The sequence below is a fragment of the Salvia hispanica genome, chromosome 3 (assembly GCF_029641045.1).
Source record: "Salvia hispanica isolate PSC_SH4W2 chromosome 3, Shi_PSC_v1, whole genome shotgun sequence".
Lineage (NCBI taxonomy): Eukaryota > Viridiplantae > Streptophyta > Magnoliopsida > Lamiales > Lamiaceae > Salvia > Salvia hispanica.
The window spans coordinates 48,381,311-48,405,167 of record NC_142694.1 but is presented as its reverse complement, the minus strand read 5'-3'; the positions used below and the strand labels follow the sequence as shown (position 1 = coordinate 48,405,167).

The 23,857-nt window shown below is 35.0% G+C and overlaps 3 protein-coding genes across 3 annotated transcripts; all 3 read right to left on the bottom strand.

The window, feature by feature from the left end:
- Positions 1-5,364: 5,364 nt before the first annotated feature.
- On the bottom strand, positions 5,365-7,718 carry LOC125212278 (UDP-glycosyltransferase 83A1-like). Its single transcript, XM_048112389.2, has 2 exons — positions 7,162-7,718; positions 5,365-6,421 (listed from the first exon to the last, which is right to left on the bottom strand). Exons 1-2 carry the CDS (start codon positions 7,667-7,669, stop codon positions 5,541-5,543), a joined length of 1,389 nt encoding a protein of 462 aa, XP_047968346.1. The 5' UTR covers positions 7,670-7,718; the 3' UTR covers positions 5,365-5,540.
- Positions 7,719-15,466: 7,748 nt separating this feature from the next.
- Positions 15,467-17,260, bottom strand: LOC125213144 (UDP-glycosyltransferase 83A1-like). Its single transcript, XM_048113522.2, has 2 exons — positions 16,622-17,260; positions 15,467-16,455 (listed from the first exon to the last, which is right to left on the bottom strand). Exons 1-2 carry the CDS (start codon positions 17,181-17,183, stop codon positions 15,584-15,586), a joined length of 1,434 nt encoding a protein of 477 aa, XP_047969479.1. The 5' UTR covers positions 17,184-17,260; the 3' UTR covers positions 15,467-15,583.
- A 420-nt stretch (positions 17,261-17,680) lies between these two features.
- On the bottom strand, positions 17,681-19,853 carry LOC125213145 (reticulon-like protein B4). Its single transcript, XM_048113523.2, has 5 exons — positions 19,499-19,853; positions 18,871-19,051; positions 18,640-18,781; positions 18,127-18,196; positions 17,681-18,050 (listed from the first exon to the last, which is right to left on the bottom strand). The coding sequence occupies exons 1-5, from the start codon at positions 19,701-19,703 to the stop codon at positions 17,884-17,886; spliced, it is 765 nt and encodes a 254-aa protein (XP_047969480.1). The 5' UTR covers positions 19,704-19,853; the 3' UTR covers positions 17,681-17,883.
- Between the last annotated feature and the right edge of the window lie 4,004 nt (positions 19,854-23,857).

Genomic DNA, 23,857 nt, shown 5'->3' with positions numbered 1-23,857 from the left:
GCTGTCTTCAATCGGTATTATGCTCATCAAGATGACTTCCAAATGCTTCGAAACTGCCACAATTATCTTCGCCTTTGAGAGAGCTTCGCATAGGTATCTTACACGCCCCAATCGGAGTTCGGAGGAGAGAGTTATGGACGATTTACTAAAGCCGCGCAGAACAGGCAGGGAGCTCCAGAAGGAACACCCGGGCAGGTGTTTTCACTATGAAAATCACCCGACCGGGTGAAAGTGTTGTGAAGCATTTCCAGATTCCAGACGAAACACCCGGGCGGGTGTTTTGGACAGCACAATTCACCCGACCGGGTGAATCATCCGAAACTTATATTTTGTGGGCCTTTTTCCACATTTTGGACCCTTAGTATAAATACCTTTTGATGTCATTTTTCATTCTAGATAAGATTGTGATTAAGATATCTCCTTTGTGAGTTTTTCCTCTTTGAGGAACGTATCCAATTCCTTCCTTGAAGGTTGCTTGTCGCAATTTCATAGATTGATTCAAGTAGAGGTATGCGTCAATGAAGTGTATCCATTGAGTAGTGGAGCCAAAGGGTGATAGAGCTAATGAAAGTTGCCTAGGGTTGTCTCCATCCTTTTGGTTAAGGTCCTATGGTTGTAGCTCTCTTATCTCATCTTTATACACATGTTTTTCATTCCTAATTTACCATTATTCACTTGTGTGCTATGTGGCATCGAGAGTCTAAATTGTTGAAGCCTAAGCCCATCTTTGCATCATTTGTTGACCCTTTCTTGATAAATACAAGCAATGGTAGACATGAACTTTCACTTGTGGACTCTTGCATGAATGTGGAAATGTTTCTTTTGGATGCTAAGACACCTAAGCTTTCAATTGTTGTTGACTATGGGTTTCGTGAGTACGTTGTTGGGGATAGTAGGGCCAAAGAGTGTGCCATTTTTGAAGATTTTAGAGCTTGGTATTTGCTATGTCTTTATGGTAACATGGTGAGACCCTTCAATGGGATTGGAGTGTTCTATGGCCGTTTTGTGAAGGATTTTTCCACTCATATGTCTCTTGTGGAGTATGTTGTGTTTAATGGCATAAGGATACATTGTTCCCATAGTTGTGGTCTAAAATTATTGGGGCAATTGTGCGGGGCTTATTTTGACAAGTTTCTTATAATACTTGATGTAGCTTTTTACAAGTTTCATATGCATGGTGTTGTGTTTTATCTCCATGTCGTGCATGAAGGTTTATGGACACATTGCTCCCTTATTTTTGATAATCTCTTGAAATTGATGGAGCAATTGGATGAAATTCATATTGATGAACTTGGTTTGTTGGTTGATACACCTTCTTGCAAACTTGATGTGAATTGTGATGAACCTACTCAATGTGTTAAATATGGGATTGTCAATTTGTGGAGTATTTCTCATGTGAGCAAGAATGATGTATCAATGGTTCCTTATGATCTTTTGTTGCTTAATCTTGAGAATGAAAATCTTGTGAATAGACCTTGTTTGATTACTTTTGAATATACACCATATGAGGATCCATTCTTGTATATGCCTAGTCTTGTTGGGAATGCCAAATCTTTTGTAAAGATGTTCAAGAATTTGGGCATCATTTGTATGGGGATGGTCAAACCAAATAGAAACAAGGTGCTTGGGGCATGTGTGTTTTGGCATGTTGATTGCTTTTATTGCATGTCCATCAAACCATGCAATGGAGTTGGGATGTTTTATGGTCTATTTGTGAAGAACTTCATGTCTAATGGCTTTGTTTGGGACTACATTATGAAGGAATGCCTATGTTTATTTGCACTTACATCTTGTACCTATATTGTGAGATTGTTTGAGTTTTGGTATGAAGGGTATCTTGATGAGTTTGTCTTGATTCCTTATGGGTGGGATTTGGACATGAAAGGATTCATTAATTTGTACTCTCATATTTATTCTGACTTGGCCTTGAGCTTGAGGGAACATGAATTTGGAAGTCCATACAACGTCTTTGGTGTAGTATTGTCTCTTAGAGTCGTTAGTGGTCTCAATCTTTATCGTCGTACTTTGATATTTGATTTGCTCTCATTCTATTTTGTAGTTGTGCGTAACCCGGATTTGAGGGCAAATCCTTTCCAAGGAGGGGAGGATGATATGACCACGGTTGCTAGACGTCAAGAGTGTCCCTCTCGGCGTGAGCCATGGATCGATTGGGGTCCAAGGATAAGAGGGAAGTCATGCCACATACTCAATACAGCTCGAGGGATGGCCAGGAATGCGAGGAAGAGGGAAGACTCAGATTTGAGGACAAATCCTTTCCAAGAAGGGGAGGATGATATGACCATGGAAGCCGTGCACCAAAGCTTGTACCTGCAGCTGTCTTCAATCAGTATTATGCCCATCAAGATGACTTCCAAATGCTTTGAAACTGCCACAATTATCTTCGCCTTTGAGAGAGCTTCGCATGGGTATCTTACACGCCCCAATCGGAGTTCGGGGAGAGAGTTATGGACGATTTACTAAAGCCGCGCAAAACAGGCAGAGAGCTCCAGAAGGAACACCCGGGCGGGTGTTTTCACCATGAAAATCACCCCGCCGGGTGAAAGTGTTGTGAAGCATTTCTAGATTCCAGAAGAAACACCCGGGCGGGTGTTTTGGACCGCACAATTCACCCGACCGGGTGAATCATCCGAGACTTAGATTTTGTGGGTCTTTTTCCACATTTTGGACCCTTAGTATAAATACCTTTTGATGTCATTTTCATTCTAGATAAGATTGTGATTAAGATATCTCCTTTGTGAGTTTTTCCTCTTTGAGGAATGTATCCAATTCCTTCCTTAAAGGTTGCTTGTCTCAATTTCATAGATTGATTCAAGTAGAGGTATGCATCAATGGAGTGTATCCATTGAGTAGTGGAGCCAAGGGGTGATAGAGCTAATGAAAGTTGCCTAGGGTTGTCTCCATCCTTTTGGTTAAGGTCCTATGGTTGTAGCTCTCTTATCTCATCTTTATACACATGCTTTTCATTCCTAATCTACCATCCTTTCTTGTTTAGATTCAATTTTTGTTGGTTGGATCATCTATTATCCTTTGTTTTATTAATAAATTGAAAATCAATCTCACAAAAATAGTTAGATCAAGCATCATCAATGGATAATCCTTGGAAAATGGATCATAAAATACATGGATCCTTATCAAGTATATATTAAACAAAATATAATTTATAAATATTATTATTTGTTGCCCTTTATAACTTCTAAAGTCAAGCTATATTGACATCCCCAAAATTTAGTAATTACTACGTTCCATAATATCCATACAATATATTTATAATTTGAAGGATAATAAAATGTGCAAATATATGCAATATAATATACATGTTTTGGGTCATGGATGTTACAAAGTGGATCTAACTCGCCAATCTCCTCTTGCCAACCTCCTCTCACGATTATATAGCTAGTTATATTAAATCAACCAAGATTGTGTCACTCAATTATGAAGCATTATACAACAACTTAGGAAAGAAACAAAGTAAAAACAAAACGAATATTAAATAGAAAATGAATTGTACAACCAAAGTCGTTACTAACACATCCCTAGAATCCTATGAATTTAGTTAGACATAATGTAATAATCTAAAGATATAGATTGAAGGGGAAAAAATTGGAACATAAAACTAAAACAAATAAAACCCAAAGGTTGAATCCTTGAAGCTTTGATGCTCTTGACTCCTTCTTCAACTCCTTGCACCTGAAGCACTCTAACTTTTAATCTCTAGAAAATATGTTGCAAAATGAGGATTATTTTGATGAAGCTTGAGGGCCTATTTATAGAGGAGAATTCGAATTCTTTAAATAAGGCAAATGATTGTAAAATATGGTAAATCTTGGAGAGGAATCTAGGGCAAATCTAATAACCACTATTCAGTGGCGGACAGCCGCACCTCAGCCGGCGGTCTCCAGACAATGGTCCGAAACTCTCTGACTCTTGGGTGGCGATCGCCACGCCTTTCCCGGCAGTCGCCGGGCGTGTCTTCATTCCATGCACAAATTTTCCGAAACGGACCGCTGCAGAAGTGTTGGTCGCCGAGCCCCGGCGGTTGCCGGAAGTGTTGCGGCGGTCGCCAGACGCCACCTGAAACTCCATATCTCCCTTTTTAGGATCAAATATGCACATTTCACACAAAACATGTTAAAATACTAAAATGTACTCCCACCGTCCCTCAAAAGATGTCACACTTTCCTTTTTAGTTTATCCCACAAAAGATGTCACATTTCCCTTTTTGGAAAAAGTTCTCTCACATGAAAAATTATATTTTCTCTCTCTATTGAACACACAAAATAAAACCTCCTAAAATCTCGTGCCGTCACACAAGTGTGACATCTTTTGTGGGACAGAGGGAGTATATAATATGCAAATAATGGACATGTAATGCAACTTTGACATTAAAAATGGACCAAATAATGGTCTTAAAACAGTAAAAAATCCGAGCGTATCATATAACCGAAAGAAAAATAGTAACGATAAGTGGAATGAAGATTGCAACGAAATAATAAAAGAAAGCAACAATAAGTCGAATTGACCCTTTTTTCTGCAAGAAAAATTATGCCATGACTAGTGCTCACGGGTTGACATATTGCCCATAAAGATAAAACAACTTCCTCTTAGAGTGTAGAAATACCTCAAATCCACTAGATACCCACTAATTTGTTGGAATTCTAAGAATCAACTAGACAATGCACCTAAGATACATACAAAAACATAGAGAGCTAGAGAATAAATGAAGATTGCTTTATGGTGTGGTCTCCTATAGTCCAAACTCCTCACCTATTTAAACTACAAAATACCAAATAGAAACTCTTGCAATTAAAGCACCTCATAGAGTATTTGTAGGTTACACTAGGCGAAAGCGAAAAGACCACATGGAAAAGCCTAAAGCCCTCCACTACCTCACTACCTCACGATTCCTACAATAGCATTATTTAGTGAACTCCAAAATAATGAAATGTGTATTATGTCGTAGGACAAGCTATAACATTTTTTAACCAAATACAAATACACTCAATGGTGAGGATGGATTACATTTGATAAGTATTGATAAAACATGATTAATAAAATAATTTAATAAGTATTCAACTCCGTTTTAGTTAAGATGACACACTTTTCTTTTTGATTTGTCCTAACCGAGATGACACATTTGTATAATTTTCTATCTACAATTAATACACTCGATCACTTTTTTCTCACTCCAATTAAATATTCAACTCTTTTTCTCACTTCATTTTAACACATTAACCAACAATTCCCAAAATCCATTGCCGACTAAAAATTGTGTCATTTTGCATACTAAATTGATATTTAAATATTGTTGCAATTCAATAATAGACACCATAAAAAGTTTATCGATTTCATTTATCAAATCAAACACTCTTATAAGGTAATCTCATTGATACTAGTTCCACACGTACATACACAAGCATTTTTATACTTATTTCATAAAAAGAAGTACTAGTACATATCAGAAATCATTAGTACATAGCAGTGAACACACAAATTTTTGGAATAAGAAAAACCCATACCCTTCATGCCCTATAAAGATGACCAATAAATTTCTTCAGATTGTTGCAAGACGTCCCACCTTCGCCAACACTCTTGCCACACATTTCCTTCAGTTTCAGTGCATTTTCCCTAAACTTATTATCAGAAAACAACGTATCAATTTTGTTCTTAATTTCATATCTTGATCTAACAATCCCCTCTTCATCAAAATCAATTTTTAATCCAATCCCCCATTTTTCACAAATGTACCTCTCATCATGGAACTGGTCAGAAAAATAGGGCCAACATAGGAAAGGGACCCCATTGGTCACGCCTTCGATAGTCGAGTTCCATCCACAATGAGACACGAAACAACCAATAGATGGATGCGACAAGACTCTATTTTGAGGTGCCCATTCCACAATTTTCCCGAGCCCAGTCCCGAACCCGGGAGGGTAAACGACTGGCGACCCATTGGCGAGGTCAGGTCGGACAACCCATAGAAAAGCCCGGCCTGATAGCTCGAGCCCGAGAGCCAACTCATCCAACTGGTGCTGAGAGAAAACTCCAGAGCTTCCGAAAGAAACATACACCACAGATCCATCCGGTTGGGTATCCAACCAACGTAAACAGGATGAATCTTCAGAGAAGAAATTGGTGGATCTGACATTGTTGGAGTCAAGTAAATTTAAGGGCCCGATTGGCAAGGCGTTTGGGAGCAACTCAGTAGCTGCCGGTTCGAGCTCACGACAAGAGTTGCAAAGCCACCACTTTGCTTTACTAGCTTCTTTTGATATATTTTGTGTAGTTTCGAAGAGAACCTTTTCTAATTTCGGGTCGCTGGATAAACTCCAAGGAAGCTCATCTTTCCTCCAAGAAGGTATATCGTTTGAAAGACTAATTACAACCCCATTTTTGAGAGATCCTGCACTTAATTTGTTAGTATATATTGTTGACTTGATATTGTCCACTTTGAGTTAAGCCGCACGAATTTTTTTTTTTTTGACATTCAAATATTCACACAAACCAAATGGCAAACATAACACAGTTTTTGCATTATCACTACTTATATTCAAACATACGTAATCGAATACAGAATAAGAACTCCAAACCATACAACGACGAAAACAACAACAATAACAATTCTTGAACAGAAATTTCTTCAAATTTCCAATTTTCTGAGTTCTGGTCATTTTAGCCACCAATGCTAGCTTTCAAACAAAACTAAATGAAGAGATACAGCAAAGCAAAGAAAGAAAGGAGACAAGATTGGTTCAATTGGATAAAGATAACCTCAATGTTTCCACACACAAGCATCCAATTTCAGCAATTTCAAAGTGGGCCCCGCACAAATTATCCTCACATTCATCACTAGCAAAAAGAGCGCAATTTTTATTTATTTTTTTAAAAACACATTTTTTTTAAGAAGAACCCATCAACAAATTCAAGAATTCAGGAACAAAAGAAATTAAGAAACACATTTGACAAATCAAAACCAAAATATAAAATTCTAAGGTGCATTTAAGCGAATTACTCACAGCAAATAATATTTATTTCATTTATTAATTAAAAAAGCAATTTCATCATCAACTATTCCACCAACAAATTCACACAAGAGAGTAATACAGAATGATATAAAAAACTAAAGGGATGATTATATATTACCATTTATATTGAGATTTCCTTGCTCTAAGAGTTTGGGAATGTGAAGCACGATGGCCAAGCTAGCGACAGAAGACGTCAAGAAGCCGACAGGCTCGGCTCCCATCTTATCTGCAATTTCGAAAATCCATGAAAATGAGAGGTCAGCAATTACACAGGTAACCTTCTCGTTAGGATTGGAGGTGTTGATTCTTTGAATCAAATCTGTTAAGTTTTGCGGCATTGTCTTTGGGAGTGTTTCGAGCAGCGTAAAGAGGCTGTTCGGATCGTCTTCAGGAGTGAGACCGTCAGGGACAGTTTCCATCACTATATTGTGGCAGGAATCATCATCTTCTTCTTCGTCTTCATGTTTTTTAGATGCAGAGAGTATTTTGTGATGAATAGAATGGGCATTGACAAAGGTTACTTTAATGCCGTGTTTGGCTATTTGGCGACAGAGGCTCATCAGCGGCTTCACGTGGCCTTGAGCAGGGACTGCAACGGCCAACACATGAGGTCTTTTGCCGGCCATTGGAGCTCCTTCTTTTCAATTCTACCGACTTGTTGGACATGGATGCAAAGACGCATAATGTAGTATATATAGAGTAAATATTATTTAGGGGTGGGGAAACGGTCGGTTCGGTTCTAACCGAACCGATTAGTCGGTTAACCGATCCCTATTTTTTCAAATACAAGAACCGTAATCGAACCTTTAGTCGATTCGGTTCCTTGAGGAACCGACCGGTTCTTCGGTTCCACCGAAGGAACCGAAGGAGAGAGTTCACGAGATATTTGAATTGACATTGCAAACACTAGGTAATTTTTTCATGGAAGATAAGTTAATGTACCTATATCAGTATGGGAATTAAGTTATTTGCTAATGATCCATATTTATCTAATACATTGAAGTTCCAAATTTAATAAATAAAGTAGCTGTCATGAATTTTTGGTTATTGAATCAGAGAGATGATTTGTGTTTTCTTTTGTTTGAAATGAAGACAAATTATAGGGATATAGAGTTTGGTTTTTATCACATCATTGTTTTTTGAAACTGGAAATGCGTAAGGATTATGAAATTAAAATGAATCTAAAAAAAATTAAAATTAAACTCACTAATCGGTTCTTTGGTTCTAACCTTTCGGTTCTCGGTTAGAACCGAGAACCGCCTAAATCCTAAATCCACTAACCGGAACTGAACCTTAACCTTATTTTTTCGGTTCTTAGTTAACCGAAAAAATAAGATTCAATTCTTGGTTAACCAAGAACCGAGAACCGTTTCCCCACCCCTACATATTAAATTTCAACCACCTATTTCTCTCCATTTTGAAGTGGTGTGCCATGAATTAATTTTTGACAAATGCAATATAAATGAACTAGACAACTAATAGAATTAATTTTAAAAACCACTTTTGAAAAATATATTCAGTAAATCATTTTGTAGAATATTTATATATTTAAATATAAAAATTATCAATAACTTTTGCCTCCTACATATAGTAGATACATGCTTATATATACATGATATCTAGGATGTATTTATATTCATATGATAAATATTGTTCAATAACAAAACACTTGTAGTCCATTGGATCTTGTGATCTAACGGTTAGATTAATGTCACGTGTCATCTAATAATGTAGATTATTAACTTAATAATAATATATTATATAAATTCATCATCTTTTTAGCAAGACAACAAATAATATAATCACTCAACACTTTGTTAGTATTGTTTCAGATTTGACCGTTGTAATTTTATTTATTTATATATAATATATAACTGAAAATATACACAAATAAAAAGTAATGCCATAATTTCATTTTTCATATTTCTATTGCATTAAATGGTTATATGTTTAGTAACTTAATATGAAAATAAAAATTAAATTTATATAAGTATGTAAATATAGATACAACGATGTTGAGGGTCATGGGTTGATTGGGGTCCGAGAAGAGGGTGGAGACACGACAAGAAGAAAGCCGAATTCGAAGGTCTGATTCAAACTGGAATTTCACTATTAAGATAAAGTTCAAATGCTCTCATTAGACCACCATTGTCTTCATCGTCGAAAGAACTTCGCGTGAGTATCTTGCATGCCTCAATCGGAGCTCGGATGAGGAAGTTATGATCGTTTTAAGAAAGTCGCGTAATGCAGAAAGAAACACGCGGACGGGTGTTTTGCCAACCCGAAAAATACCCGGTCAGACGTTTTTGTCGAGAGGTCAATTTTTGTCCAGAAACTTCACGCGGGTAGGTGAAATGAGCCGTGGGAAACAACCGGTCGGGTGTTTTGTCCGGAATGTAACTTTTTGACCAAGAATTGTTTTATGTTGCTCATTTTTCACTTCTAGTATAAATACTACACTAGGGTTTGTTCTTGGGCAACTTTGAACTCATTTGTAAACAAACCAAGTCTCAACATTGAGCATCCTTCTTCTTTTTGAAGATCTATCCAAAATCCCTTGTGGTTGCATTTCAATCTATTGTCGGGCTTAGATTAAATGTTAAGGTATGCAATTCTAGTTCTTATGTTACTAGTTTTGTGGAGTCATTAGATTTTTGCTTTGATGAAAGTTGCTTTGGGTTGTCTTCATTGTTTTGTAAAAGGTCCATAGGTTCTAAGCATCTATTTAAATCATAACACCTTCATCATCTTCCTTTTCCACTATTTTTATTGTTTCATTTTCTTGTTGGGTTTGTTTGGTTGTTGAAATATTTACAAGAGCAAGTCTTTGGCAAACATATGTGTCTTGAATCCCTAAGATTCACATTATAGTTATATATAGGAGAAAAAAATATTGGCAAATTTGCATATTTTAAGATTATGCAATATTCCATAAAAGTGGTTATATGAATATCTTCTAAAAGAACTCTATTATTAGGCATGTGAGCTATTTATATTTCTATTGGTCAGAGCTTAATTAATTGGGCACTCCACCTCATAATGTCATTTTGATATGAAAAGTCTACCGAATATTTTCTCTAAAAGAACCACTTACAATCTTACATCATAATATCTTTTTTTGGCTTCCTAGTTATTTTTATTGTAAAATTAATTCTCAATGTAAAAAAATTAGACTCACGTATAATTAAATTTTTCTAATCACTTTACCTTACATTTTCTCAAAACCTGAGCAGGTAATTTGTGATAATTAATGGCGGACAAAGGGAATTACTCCATCTGTCCATAAAAAATAGTCTCATTTGTGGAATGCTCCAGTTTTACTGAAAATTTGATAAAGTAAGAGAAAAGAAGAAAAAATTAAGTGAAGAAAGAGAAATATGGAAAAAAAGTGAGTTAACTGTGAGAGAGTGGAGCAAAAGTGGATAAAGTATAGAAGAGAAACTGTCAATTTATTGAAATGGAACTATTTTTTGTGAAGATACCAAAATAGTAAAGTGAGACTATTTTCATGAATGAAGAGAGTATAAGTAACTTTTTAATTATAAACGTACTCATGACGTCTTCAAAAGGGAAAGTTTTAAACCAATACTAAGCATACACATCATTCTAACTGCAGACCGCATAATCCATTAATACTACTTCTACCATATTCTTCCTCCATCTCTCGACCAATTATGTATTGTAACTCGTGTCATTTACAATTTTGTCCATTTTTTTTTTGGAAGGGGGAAGTATAAATAAATAATAACTATTATTATTGTTGTTATTTTAGTATAAATTAAAAATTAATCAAGATTGTCTTAATGATATATTGGAATTGTCGAATTACATTCAATTATAATATCAATAAATAATTATAATTACAACAAATAAATACAAATTAACGATTGCACCACAATGACCTTAAAGTTGATATCTTTATTTTTTATATCAACCATTCTACCAATTGATTAACTCACACACGCTAACATGAGATGAAAACTAGGTAGCTTATATATAATTTTATAAAATATGAGCATTATTTGTTTGTATTATATTAAAAGAGTTATTTATTTATTATGTACATATAGTACTCCCTCCGTTGCATGTTAATGGAGTTATTTTTTTTTTAGGAAGTTCTAATATAATTGGATCATTTCTATTTTTGCCAAAAAAGTAATTCCCTTCTTACTTTATTCTCTTTTCATCTCTCTTCCGTTATTCCCTGTTACTTTATTCACTATCCACTTAACACACTATTCTTAAACTCCTTGCCGAAAAGAAATGTCTCAAGTAACAAGGAATGGAGTGGCGTAGTCGAAAATTCTAGAGATTAATAAAGAACTAAAAATGGAATTTTATAGAATAGGTGGTGTTGTATACAAATCTATTAAGTACATTGGGATTGAGACATGCTAGTCTCAGCAACCGTTCCATAATTGGGGTAATGAAATTCGGAGAAACCATCACTGACCCTTGCATAGAGTTGTTCCTCAAAAAAAATAGGAAGGAGTAAGATAAGTAGAATAATAATAAAAATTTATGATAGATTTGATAGAAAATAAAACTCAATCCGGATTTCAGGATGGAGTAAAAATACATGACTTGATAAAGGGTTGGGATTGATTCCCAAATCCCACATCAAATCAAAATCCTTTGAAGGACCATAACAAGTGGGTAATTTAATGTTATGGTAAAGAATCAATGACTCATGTCTCCCCACCAAATTGCATGGAATACCCTTGACCATAGGATTTGCAAATGAGGATATACACTTCTGACAATAATTATGAAGAGTATAGTTATCAATTTATCATAGACAATACCCAAATTTTAGCAGTGATAGTAATTGCCACTGTGGGATGGGGAGGATCAGCAGCCCATACTGTGCCATAAAACGCATAAATTTCCTAATAAAACGGCAGCAAACATTTAATTATTCAATTCATCCCACCACCCCCACCCTAGGATTTCTTTGTTGTATAGTATTTGTATATAAAGGTTTTTTTTATTCTAATTTTAGTTATAAATCATTTTGATATTTAAATTAGATTTTGATATTAAAAAGATAAAAGATGTTCCATAAAAAATATTAAAAGAAAAAAAAGTGTATGTTGTGGTTTAACAGAAATATACTTCTTTTCCTTAATATTTTTATTCTTTTTTATGGTATATTTTTATTTGTTTATTTAATAAAAAAACACCTTAAATTTAATTATCAAAATGAAAAAATTAAAATGTCTAGCAAAAAAATTACTTACTTTTATTTTGGTTAAAATTAAAATGATTAAGTACGGTCTAATGGTTAATATGAAAGCCACTTGGACTTAAATAAATTAATAAAAAAGGCAAAAAGGGTAAGAATGGGAGATAAAAAAAATCGCAAGTTATGCCCAACTCATGGTTCACGTTCTGTTATTATTCTGGAGATTTCTTTTCCTTAATTATGAAACAATTACCGTGAATACACTTCTCTTCTCCGCGCCGGTTCTGAAAAGATAATTACAATGTTATTGCTTCCAACAAATCAAACAACTATTGTTCTTCACCGCCTTTGTGAGTTTGATTAGTAGGTCGTTATTAAATATGCCAAATCATCTCGTGTTATCAATGATGGAAGAAGGTATTTATTTTTTTTTAAATATGATTTGTTAATACTACTTAGATTCCTCTTATTGCTTGCATTTTTTTCCAAATTTCGGTTGCCGAAATTTGGAAGACAACCATAATTTGTTTGGCTTTGAGTAAATTCTTATTTATTGCGTTTTTGTTGATTGTGTTTGGTATTACACGTGAATGTAGGAAGTTGCAGCAACCGAATGTATGTGCCTCTCCTTAGTATTGTACGAAAGAAGTAGTTTAATGTTTTTCGGGATGTTGAATCCAAATTTATGATAATTTCTGAACCACAAAACTTCTTGCTATCTTAATCGTGAACTAATCATAACTGACCAACAATCTTATCCTAAAACTTTTTAACTGTGAATGATTGAGTTCTCCTTATAATTCGAGTATTTTTATCTTTACAATGGAAATATAGATAATTTTATATTTGTTTATTTTACTCAAGTCTATTACTATATGAAAGTATCCTTCTATCCACTACTCAAAGCTCACCTGGGACCCGGATCCTCTGCTGTGGCTTAAGCCACAGCACAACATGCTGTGCTAAAAACGGCGACGTATTGATATGCACTCATCTCCATTTTTTAATTCCTTTTATTTTCTTTCCTTGACAGTGGAGCAAATTTCCATATGCAAAATAAATTTATTAAAAAACTCTTTCTTGCCACTCTTTTGGTAGTATAAGTTAATGTAAATATTAAAATTAGTTCAAATTTCGAGGAAATATTAATTAATTATTAGTATTGGATTATACTCCTCATAATAAGTATTTAAAATAACTACGAAAGAAAAAATGCTACGAAGACTACACACGTCTTAATTTTTAATTCGCTCTTCCCATTTCTTTTATTTATATTTTTGCAATTTTTTCTTTTAGTTAAATACTAAACTGAACTTAAAATTAATTAAATTTATAAGTTTCTAGTCTTAATTTATCAATATTAAAATATAACTATTTCAATTTCTAATTTTAATTAATTTATGTTTCTAGTATTTAAAAAATAATTCGCATGTAAATTAAAGAAATGAGAAGAGTGAGAGATAAGAATTGTGTGGAGTATTCTTAGCTATTTTTCTCTTCTTTTTTTTTCTTTTTCATAGTTCTGTTTTTTATGATTAAAATAATCAATACTAATATTTCCTCCGTACGCGAATAAGAGTCCTATTTTTCTCCGTTTTAGTCTATTTGCGAATAGGAGTCCCGATTCATTTTTTATCATAAATGGTAATAAGATTTCACATTACTAACTCATTTCACTTCCATTTCATTTAAAACTAATACTCCCTCTGTCCGCAAATAGAAGTTTCAGTTCACTTTTACCATAAATAATAATAAGGTCTTACATTCCCCTTACCCATTCCACTCACATTTCATTTGAAACTAATACTCCCTCCGTCCCATGTTACTTGCACTTTTACTTTTCGGCACGTCACAAACTCCTTACATTATTTATAGTTTAAGTTAGAATTAATGCATTTAATTAATATGTTAGTTTAAGTTAAGAGGTCTTTTATTAAGTGACGTCTCATTACACTTAAAATTCTAATTTAATTACACAAAAAAATCAATCTCAAATTTACGGCCTAAAATGAAAAGTGCGAGTAGCATGGGACGGAGGGAGTATATACAAGTAGAACTCATATTCCACTACCTCTTTTTCACCCACTTTTCTTAATATTCTTAAAACTCGTGCTGCCAAAGAATGGAATTTATAATAGTGGACGAAGGGAGTATTTATAATTATAAGTGAGACTTATAACTCTCAACCTTTTTTCCATCCATTTTTCTAATATTTTTTAAATTTTGTACTGATAAAAAATAAGACTCCTAATAATTGATAACGGAGTGAGTAGTAGTTAATGAATGCTTCCTCAAAGTTTGAATTAATTATGTTATGTACCGTAAGAGTTGCAAGAAAGAGTTTTTTAATAAATTTATTTTGTATATGGAAATTTGCTCCACTGTCGAGGAAAGAAAATAAAAGGAATTAAAAAATGGAGATGAGTACATATCAATACGTCGCCGTTTTTAGCACAGCATACTGTGCTGTGGCTTAAGCCACAGCAGAGGATCCGGGTCCGCTCACCTGCCATCTTATTACAAAATCTCGTTATAAATATAACTAACTTCATTTAACTGAAGTTTACTGATAGTACTGTTAACAGAAAAACATTGTGGGGTTTATTCTGTAGTCACTACTCCCTCTCTCCACGAAAAATAATCTCATTTTTTTCCATTTTGAAATGTCCACCAAAAATAGCCTCATTTCTAAAAATAGAAAATTTCTTTCTACTCCCTCTGTTCCTGAAAATTCGTCACCTATTTCATTTTTAAAATTTATCACTTTTCACTTTTACCATATTTGGTAATGGATTCACATTCCACTAACTCATTCTCACTCACATTTTATTTTACAATAAATATATAAAAGTAGGATTCACATGGCACTAACTTTTTCAACTCACTTTCTATTACATTTCTTAAAACTCGTGCCGGGTCAAATGGTGACGAATTTTGGGGACGGAGGGAGTAATATTTTTTCCACTTTTTCTAGTATCTCACGTTTTATCCACTTTTTCTCTTCATCTCTCTTACTTTATCAATTTCTTATTAAAACTCATGTCGTCCATAAATTAGACTATTTTTTGTAGATGGGGAGTATATAAATATTGCTTTTTTAGTTTGATTTTTTCGTAAATATGTGTACAAAACAAGAGTACTATACAAAAAAGATGTTAAAAACTAAGAAGCGTGACCTATTACATGGATACAACCTAATAATGAAATGTATATTATGTTGTGGGACATTGAAGTAATCTTATTATAGAACCAAATACCGAACATATACTCAAAATGGTGAAGACAGATTACATTTAAATAGGGTTGATAAAATATGAGTATTAAAATAATTTCAGGAATAAATAAAAACCATCCTTCATTTCCTATGAAGATGATCGATAAATTTTTTTAGGTTGTTGCAAGACGTTCCACCATCAGCAACACTCTTGCTACACAATTCCTTCAATTTCAATGCGTTTTCCTTGAACTTCTTATCAGAAAAAAGCATGTCAATTTTGTTCTTAATTTCATATCTGGATCTAATCCCCTTTTCATCAAAATCAATTTTCAATCCAATCCCCCACTTTTCACAAATGTACCTCTCATTATGCAACTGGTCAGCAAAATAGGACCAACAAATGAAAGGGACCCCATTGCTCACCCCTTCAATAGTCGAGTTCCATCCGCAGTGTGACACGAAACATCCAATGGATGGATGCGAAAGGACTCTATTTTGAGGTGCCCATTCCACTATCTTCCCGAGCCCAATCCCGAACCCGGGAGGATAAACGACCCGCGACCCATTGGCGAGATCGGGTCTGACGACCCATAGAAAAGCCCGGCCCGATAGCTCAAGCCCGAGAGCCAACTCATCCAACTGCTGCTGAGAGAAAACTGCTAAACTTCCGAAAGAAACATATACCACAGATCCATCTGCTTGGGCATTCAACCAGCATAAACTGGATAAATCTTCAGAGAAGAAATTGGTTGATTTGACATTGTTGTCAAGTAAATTTAAGGGCCCGATTGTCAAGACGTTCGGGAGCAACTCAGTAGCTGCGGGTTCGAGCTCATGACAGGAGTTGCAAAGCCACCACTTTGCTTTGCTAGCTTCTTTGTATCCTTTCACAATTTCGAAGAAGACCTTTTCCGTTTTCGGGTCGCCAGAGAAACTCCATGGAAGGTCATCTTTCCTCCAAGAAGGTATATCGTTTGAAAGACTAATTGCATCTCCATTATGGAGAGATCCTGCACTTAATTTGTTAAGATCGTCGACTATCATTAATTTGATATTAGTTTGATATATAGTCTAGCTCTGAGCTAAGCGCAAAAACTAATTGGGATTGGACAACACTTTATTGCATTCAAGATAATAATAATATTAATGTTATAACAATAAAAGGGATGATTTTACCATTTATATTGAGATTTCCTTGCTCCAAGAGTTTGGGAGCGTGAAGCAAGAAAGCCAAGCAAGCAACGGAAGGCGGCGAGAAGCCGACAGGCTCAACTCCCATCTTATCTGCAGTGTCGAAAATCCAATAAAATGAGAGGTCAGCAATTAGACAGGTAACCTTCTCGTTAGGATTGGAGGAGTTGATCCTTTGAATCAAATCTGTTAAGGATTGCGGCATTGTCTTTGGGAGAGTCTCGAGCAGCGTAAAGGGGTTGTTTGGATCATCTTCGGGAGTGAAACCGTCGGGGACAGTTTCCATCACAATGGAATCATCTTCATCTTGTTGAGGAGACGCGGAAAGTATTTTGTGATGGATAGACTCTGCATTGACAAAGGTAACTTTAATGCCGTGTTTGGCTATTTGGCGACAGAGGCTCATGAGCGGCTTCACATGGCCTTGGGCCGGGAGTGGAACGGCCAACACATGAGGTCTGTTGCCAGCCATCGGAGCTCCTTCTTTCACTTCCTGCCGACTAGTCGGACATGGATGTAAAGAGGCATAATGTGGTTCAAAATTCATATCAACTTTTAACCACAAAAAAAAAAATGAAAGCCAATCATTTTGTGATACCACTGTCCATTCTTGTTATCTTCTGCAAATAGATGAGTATCATATCGCTTTGGCTTCTTTGTTTTTATTACGAAGTGTGTCATCTTGCGAAAAAAATATTGGGGAAAATTATGGATATAATTTTCCTATTTAACTGTAAATTCAATATGTATGACAAATTATGTTTTAGCTAGAGTCAACAATAAAATTCATTTTTTCATCTCCTAAGATGATCAATAAATTTCTGCATAGACTTTTTCATTTATCTTAATTACTAGTTATAGATATAGTTCAAATTTACTACTCCATGTCCCACTTTAGAGTCCCAGTCACTTTTCTGCAGCATGGAATTTTATTGCTTTCAAATTCAATGAACTTATTTTTGTTAAATCACTTCTCCAGACCTTGTAAACTCAGCCAAACACAATTCTAAGTAGCTTAATTTCAATAAAAACAAAACCATGAAAAACAGAAATAACTACCGCTTCTTCCAGACATCAAGAAAAAAACAAACATCACAATTTACAAAGATGAAGTCAAGCTATAACCATGTATTCAGCGTAATCATATCAACATAGGATTAGATATATGATAATCCATACCCAATTATCCATTAACTGATGATTTGAGGAAAAACTTCTTATAGACAAACCTACTTCAGAAATCTTCTTCAGTCTTTCTTCTTATCTTTCAGCGCCCTCGGAATCTTGCTCAAGACTTTAGCATCAAATAATGCATACTGTTTCTTGAGCTCAGCCAACGCCTTCTCACCATAAAAGTCCACCTTGTCCTCGTACTTCTCGTACAAGATAGGCACGCTGAATGCTGTTACAGTAACTGTGAACGAGCAAAAATTGCATGAAAAACCAACTCAATATGCAAGAGAAACTTTCATGAGAGCTTCAGTTATTACTTGTGTAAAGAAGTGTCAAGAAGTCGCAGCAATCACCCACCAAGGACAGAACCCACAAGCCAGCAATTACCTGCTTGACAAAAACCATAAAGAATAGCAGTCGATCAATACAAAATCCTCTGAGAACAAATGAGCTTTACACAAGTTACCTTTTGCGGCTTAATTGTCTATGGAACACATTAAGTAGCTCCAATGAACTAACAAAAATATCCAACAAGCATGTATATATACACCTTATCGCAGATCATTCTCTACCTAAACATTGTATATAAAACGCGTTAAGAAGCTTCAACAAAGATACTTAAATATTTGACCGAATGTATGTAGCCTATAGCTTATAGCAGATCATTCTCAACCTAAATTTAGTATATCTAAAACAGCTGGCAATTTGTTACTCGGATATGGTAAGAAATAGACTTCCTATCTTGAATGAAGAGTATAAAAGTATCGCGATAGAAATTAAACTAGGAAGGAAACTAAGCCTCTAGTTTCATGCATTTGAACGGTACACACCGATAGGAACTTCTTCAAATCCTTTCCAGATGCAATGTCCCTCAGAACTGCAAAGCCTCGATTGATTTCAATCCGCAGTGCAGAGGCACACTTCATTACAGGCTCCGCTGGGATAATCACCTGAGGAATATGCGGTGCAGATCTACAGAAACAACGCAAAGTAAGAAACAGAATGCAGATAACACCAATTCAGCCCTACCATGTTAAAAAGGATTGCTTGCAGCAGCTCACTTCTTTATGAAGGTGTTCGCGCTCGACCACAAGAAGAGACCCACGAGACCAAGCATCAATCCGTGACAGAGCAACGTGAGAAAATGGTACTCGAGGACATCAAACAAGACATAAGAAGCAGTAGCTCCACCAAGCACTCCAGCTGAAACCTTCTTGTCCCTCCATAGGAAAACATCAGCAGCTGCCCACCCATTGAGGCTCAAGTCATAATGCATGATGATTATCTTAGAAGAAATCACATAATGTGTGCAAACTCATGATGATATAAAGTTATTAGCAAGGATAAAGCTGTGCAACCAAATCTGTCATCCCCAGCAATAAAATTCTCAATACACTACCAAAATTGTAGTAGTAACCATAAAAAGGCAAGCTTGAACTTCACATCTCAGAATAGGGCGAAAACCCCCAAATTTTAACAGAATAAAAAACTAAAAACCTAAAATCTCGAGGAGTAACACTAACAGTAGGCCTTCTTCATCCCCAATTAAGAAGAAGAAATGTAAATTTTAGAAAGGTGAAATTTCAGCAGAAACCTAGAAACGTAAATAATGAAATTACTAGATACTCATTTATATCAACAACAAAACAGAGAAAAAAGAAGCTAAAATTGTGGAGTTGGAATAGATACGTTGGCCGCCGCCAAGGACTTTGTGAACAGGCTTCTCCCGGCCGAAGAGGCGGTAGACCTTATCTTTCAACGACTTCGTCTTCTTCTTGGCGTCGCCGGAATCAGAGGACGCCGAAGACGAATCGCGATTATGAATTTTGTCGGCGATTTTTTCCATGAGAGACTCCTCCTCCTCCTCTTCCTTGTGATGTTCATGATCCCCCATCGCAGCTGAAGCAGAATCAGAGCCTGAAGATTCAAGTAGATTCCAATTGGTTGTTCCTGGTAAACTTAGCTATAGGCTATAGCTGAAAAGAAAAATGTTGAAAATGAGAGGAGTTTGGAAGAAAGGGCGTGCATCGTATGTGCTGAAATTGTGGGGCCACAACATTAATTCTAGAACAATATTCATATACTTCTCCCGAAGATGATCCACTCATTAAACCACACGGGATTTTTCGTAGTTTACTTTTTTTGCCATGAGCCCAAAAATGTTGTTTTACATTTTAATTTAACTCTATTTCTTTCAATTTCGTCTCTTTGTCCGCTAATTGTAATTTCTTTCCATAATGAGTTTAAGAAATATTAAGAAAAGTGAGGTTAAAAAAATTTGCAATGTAGGAATCCACTTGTATATATTAGTTTTAAGAGATATTGGCCTCTAATATTATGAAACTTTCAAAAAGTTGAGTTTTTCCCACGAATTTTCAAATTAGCAAATAATATCACGAACTTTACCTGAGTTTATTATTTCTCAACGGAGAAAAATTTTGGCAAATAATATCATGATGCAGATTTTTTTCATAACTTCTCTACTACACATTCGAGAACTTCAAGTTTTTCAATCTTTGAGTATAGTTTTTCTTGAAACACACCCTCCAAAATTGTTCATAAATCCATTAATATAGCCAAAATTTATTAATGGGTGGGAAATAACAAACTCAGGTAAAGTTTGTGATATTATTTGTCAATTTAAAAGTTTGTGGGAAAAACCCAACTTTTTAAAACTTCCGTGATATTAGATGTCAATATCCCTAGTTTTAAATGTAACTAGTATCTCACCCGTGCTATGCACGAAACATTGAACTATTTAACAAAATAATATGGTGGTAAAATTTATCTAACATGGATAACATTTCTAATTATTTACTAAAGCTTATGCATAAATTGTGGGTAAAAAAGAAATTGTAATTATATATTGACAGCATGGGAAAAAAAGTCATATATAGTTCAACAGTAAAACATAATTGGTAAAATATAACTAAATTATTAAATTACAAAACAATAATTTCTTTGTAAACAACATTTACAGTAGAAGACAGAACGATTAAGTTCATCATTCCAAACTAAAATTTTCAATCTTGCACGACTTGTAACTTTAGACACAGCAACATACAACATTTTTATTATAAAATTGATCCACTCATATCACTATAAAATACGAATAAATTTGCATAAATTTAAATTGATTTTTGGTATTTTTCTCACTCTTTGACGTTTTTTTTCAATTTTAGAGTTTTTTTTCTTCCCTTCTACCCAACGTTTCAATATTCGGAAAAGAATTGATCTTGAAGGTACATGTACGTAAACCGTACCAACCCATTACCCATCTATCATGTCTCTGATTTTCTTGCCGGAATCACGACGAAGGACTCCAGCAACAATGGCAAGGAGAACTGCGACGAACTTAGTGGAGAAATTCATGAAAATTTATAGAGAGGGAAAGAAGTTGGAAGGAGTAGGTCATACGGTAAAGCTACCGTCCATAAACAAAATTCAAATTCGGGCGCTCCCTCCCATTCTTTCAGTAATTTCTTGACAACTTTCTTGTCATCGGTGACACTGGAAACTGTCTTCCACAATACCAGTTCGAGGTCAATAGCCAGTGTGGCATTCGGTGGAACAGCTCCTTCATCACCGCAAGCGCGCTTGCCCTTCTCACTGATCCCATCTGCATCAAAGATCATAACATAAACATGAACAATCAGAACTGTATAGAAGTTAGAGAGATAAAATTATCAACTTAGAATCTTGGGTAACAGCCATAGATCATCTTACATTGAGCTTTCACTGTAAGGAGGACCTTCTCGCCCTTCTTCATCGTCTGACCTAAACATGCCAAGACCGTCAGTATAGGAGTATGCGAATAACACTAACATTTTGTCAATCAATATTCTCCAACACACCTTCTTGAACAGTGAACTCAACTCCATCGGATTTGGCAACGACAGCCCCACCTTCTAGCCGTGCTTTATACTTGACTGCATCATTACACACGACCACGTCAGTTACTAACAATTCAATATACATTTGATTGAAGGCGAGAGCTTACGCACCAAACACCTCATCAGGATTGAAATTACTTTCATATTAAAATTAATGTTATATACATGGGGCATGCATCGCGGGCATGCAAAACTAATCTAAGTAAAAGCAGTGTCTCTCATGTAGAACACATATCCATTCATACTATTTGGATCATCGTTGTCTCCAACCCAATCACCATCATTATAACCGCATGCCTATAATTATTACTTCCTCCGTCCCACTTTAGGAGTTCCGGTTGAGTTCGGCACGAGTTTTAAGAAATGTAAAGGAAAATTGGTGAAAAAAGATAGTGGAATGTGGATCCTAATTTTTTATATTAGTTTTATAATAAAATGTGAGAGAAAAAAGGTTAGTAGAATGTGGGACCTAATACCATTTATGGAATATTCCAACCAGGACTTCTAAAGTGAGACAGTAAAAAGTGGTAAACCGGGACTCCTAAAATGAGACGGAGGGAGTACTAGTATTTAAATAAAATATGGTGTAATCAATGTTACATTTAGAATGTCGAAGATTGTATAGGTAGTAGTTGGATTCTCCAAATAACATACACAAATATTTGGTCTTGTATAAGTATAGTAATCATCCAACCAAGCTCTTGTATAATCTTGTATAATGTTAAATCCACCTTTTTCGCTCCATCGTTCTTGGTTAGATTGATCCTGCAATCGTCCATTTTGCCTCCAAAATCTCTTTTGTATACTGTTATTTCATCTGTTGAATACTCCCTCTTCAAGTTATTTTACATCCACACCGAGGTAGTATGCCATCAATATGATATCTATCATCTCAAATTCTTCAAATATTTTCGTTGCCTTTCACTCCTTTCCAATTTTTCTTTTCCTCCGTTGCATAGTAATAGAGGCAAAACTTTTCGGCATGGAAATTAAGAAAAATTGTGTTAGGTGAGTTAAGTAAAGAGAGAATAAAGTGGAAAATGAAAAAGACAGCGAGATGAAGATAAAAAAAGTAAGAGAGAGTAAAGTAGTTGTGGAAAAATGTGTTGACTTTTACTAAAAAGGGAAATGACTCTATTACTATTGAACAGACGGAAATGGAAAAACGCTCCTATTACTATGGAACGGAGGGAGTATTTTATTTTCATTCCCTTCCATTCTTTTCGTTGTTTGGTCATATTTTATTAAAATAAATTTTGCATGTTTTAATTGAATTATCAATGTTTAATTTACATGTTTTATTTTTAGCAAAATTAAAGTACTACCTACGTCACACATTAAGAGTCACCTTTTGTGTGAGCACGAGTTTTAAAAAATGTAAAGAATAGTAGGTTGAAAAAGTTAGTGAGATATATGGTCCACTTTTTAATATTAGTTTTATAATAGAACGTGAGTGAAGTTAGTTAGTGAAATATGAGGCCTACTTATCATTTATGGTAAAAGTGAAATGTGACTCTTATTATGGGATGAACCAAAATGACAAAATGTGACTCTTATTGTGAGACGTAAGTAGTACTCCCTCCGTCCGCGATTAGGAGTTTCGATCACTTTTGCGCACTCATTTTATAAAAATAATAAAAAATAGTTAAAGTGGAGAAATGGTAAAATAAGAGAGAAAATAATGTTGACAAGAGTCTTGTCAACATTATTCTCTCTCTTACTTTACCATTTCTCTACTTTAACTATTTGTTACTCCCCCCGTCCCGCTTAAGATGACACGTTTTCCTTTTTAGTTTGTCCCAACTAAGATGACACATTTCTTTTTTTGGTAACTTTATCTCTCCAATTAATACACTCAACCACTTTTTCTCACTCCTATTAAAATATCATTCTTTCTTTATCTCTCTACTTTAATACTTACACCCACCTTCTCTCTCTCCAATTAAACACTTTAACCAATAACTCCTAAAATCTCGTGCCGGCTAAGCAATGTGTCATCTTAGCCGGGACGGAGGGAGTATTATTTTTATAAAATGAGTGCGCAAAAGTGACCGGGACTCCTAATCGCGGACGGAGGCAATAATATTTTAATAATATAATCCCTTCATCCCATTAAATATAAAACGTTTGATTTTCAGTACGAGATTTGATGTAG

Bases quoted from the DNA above. Each gene is read 5' to 3' on its own strand.
- LOC125212278 (XM_048112389.2), bottom strand. From the start codon at position 7,669: ATGGCCGGCAAAAGACCTCATGTGTTGGCCGTTGCAGTCCCTGCTCAA. The intron at 6,422-7,161 runs GTAATATATAAT...AATTAAGTGCAG, and splicing joins AGGAAATCTCAATATAAATG to GATCTCTCAAAAATGGGGTT.
- LOC125213144 (XM_048113522.2), bottom strand. From the start codon at position 17,183: ATGAATTTTGAACCACATTATGCCTCTTTACATCCATGTCCGACTAGT. The intron at 16,456-16,621 runs GTAAAATCATCC...AATTAAGTGCAG, and splicing joins AGGAAATCTCAATATAAATG to GATCTCTCCATAATGGAGAT.
- LOC125213145 (XM_048113523.2), bottom strand. From the start codon at position 19,703: ATGGGGGATCATGAACATCACAAGGAAGAGGAGGAGGAGGAGTCTCTC. The intron at 18,782-18,870 runs GTGAGCTGCTGC...TTGTTTCTGTAG, and splicing joins GCGAACACCTTCATAAAGAA to ATCTGCACCGCATATTCCTC. The intron at 18,051-18,126 runs GTAATAACTGAA...GCTCGTTCACAG, and splicing joins CTTGACACTTCTTTACACAA to TTACTGTAACAGCATTCAGC.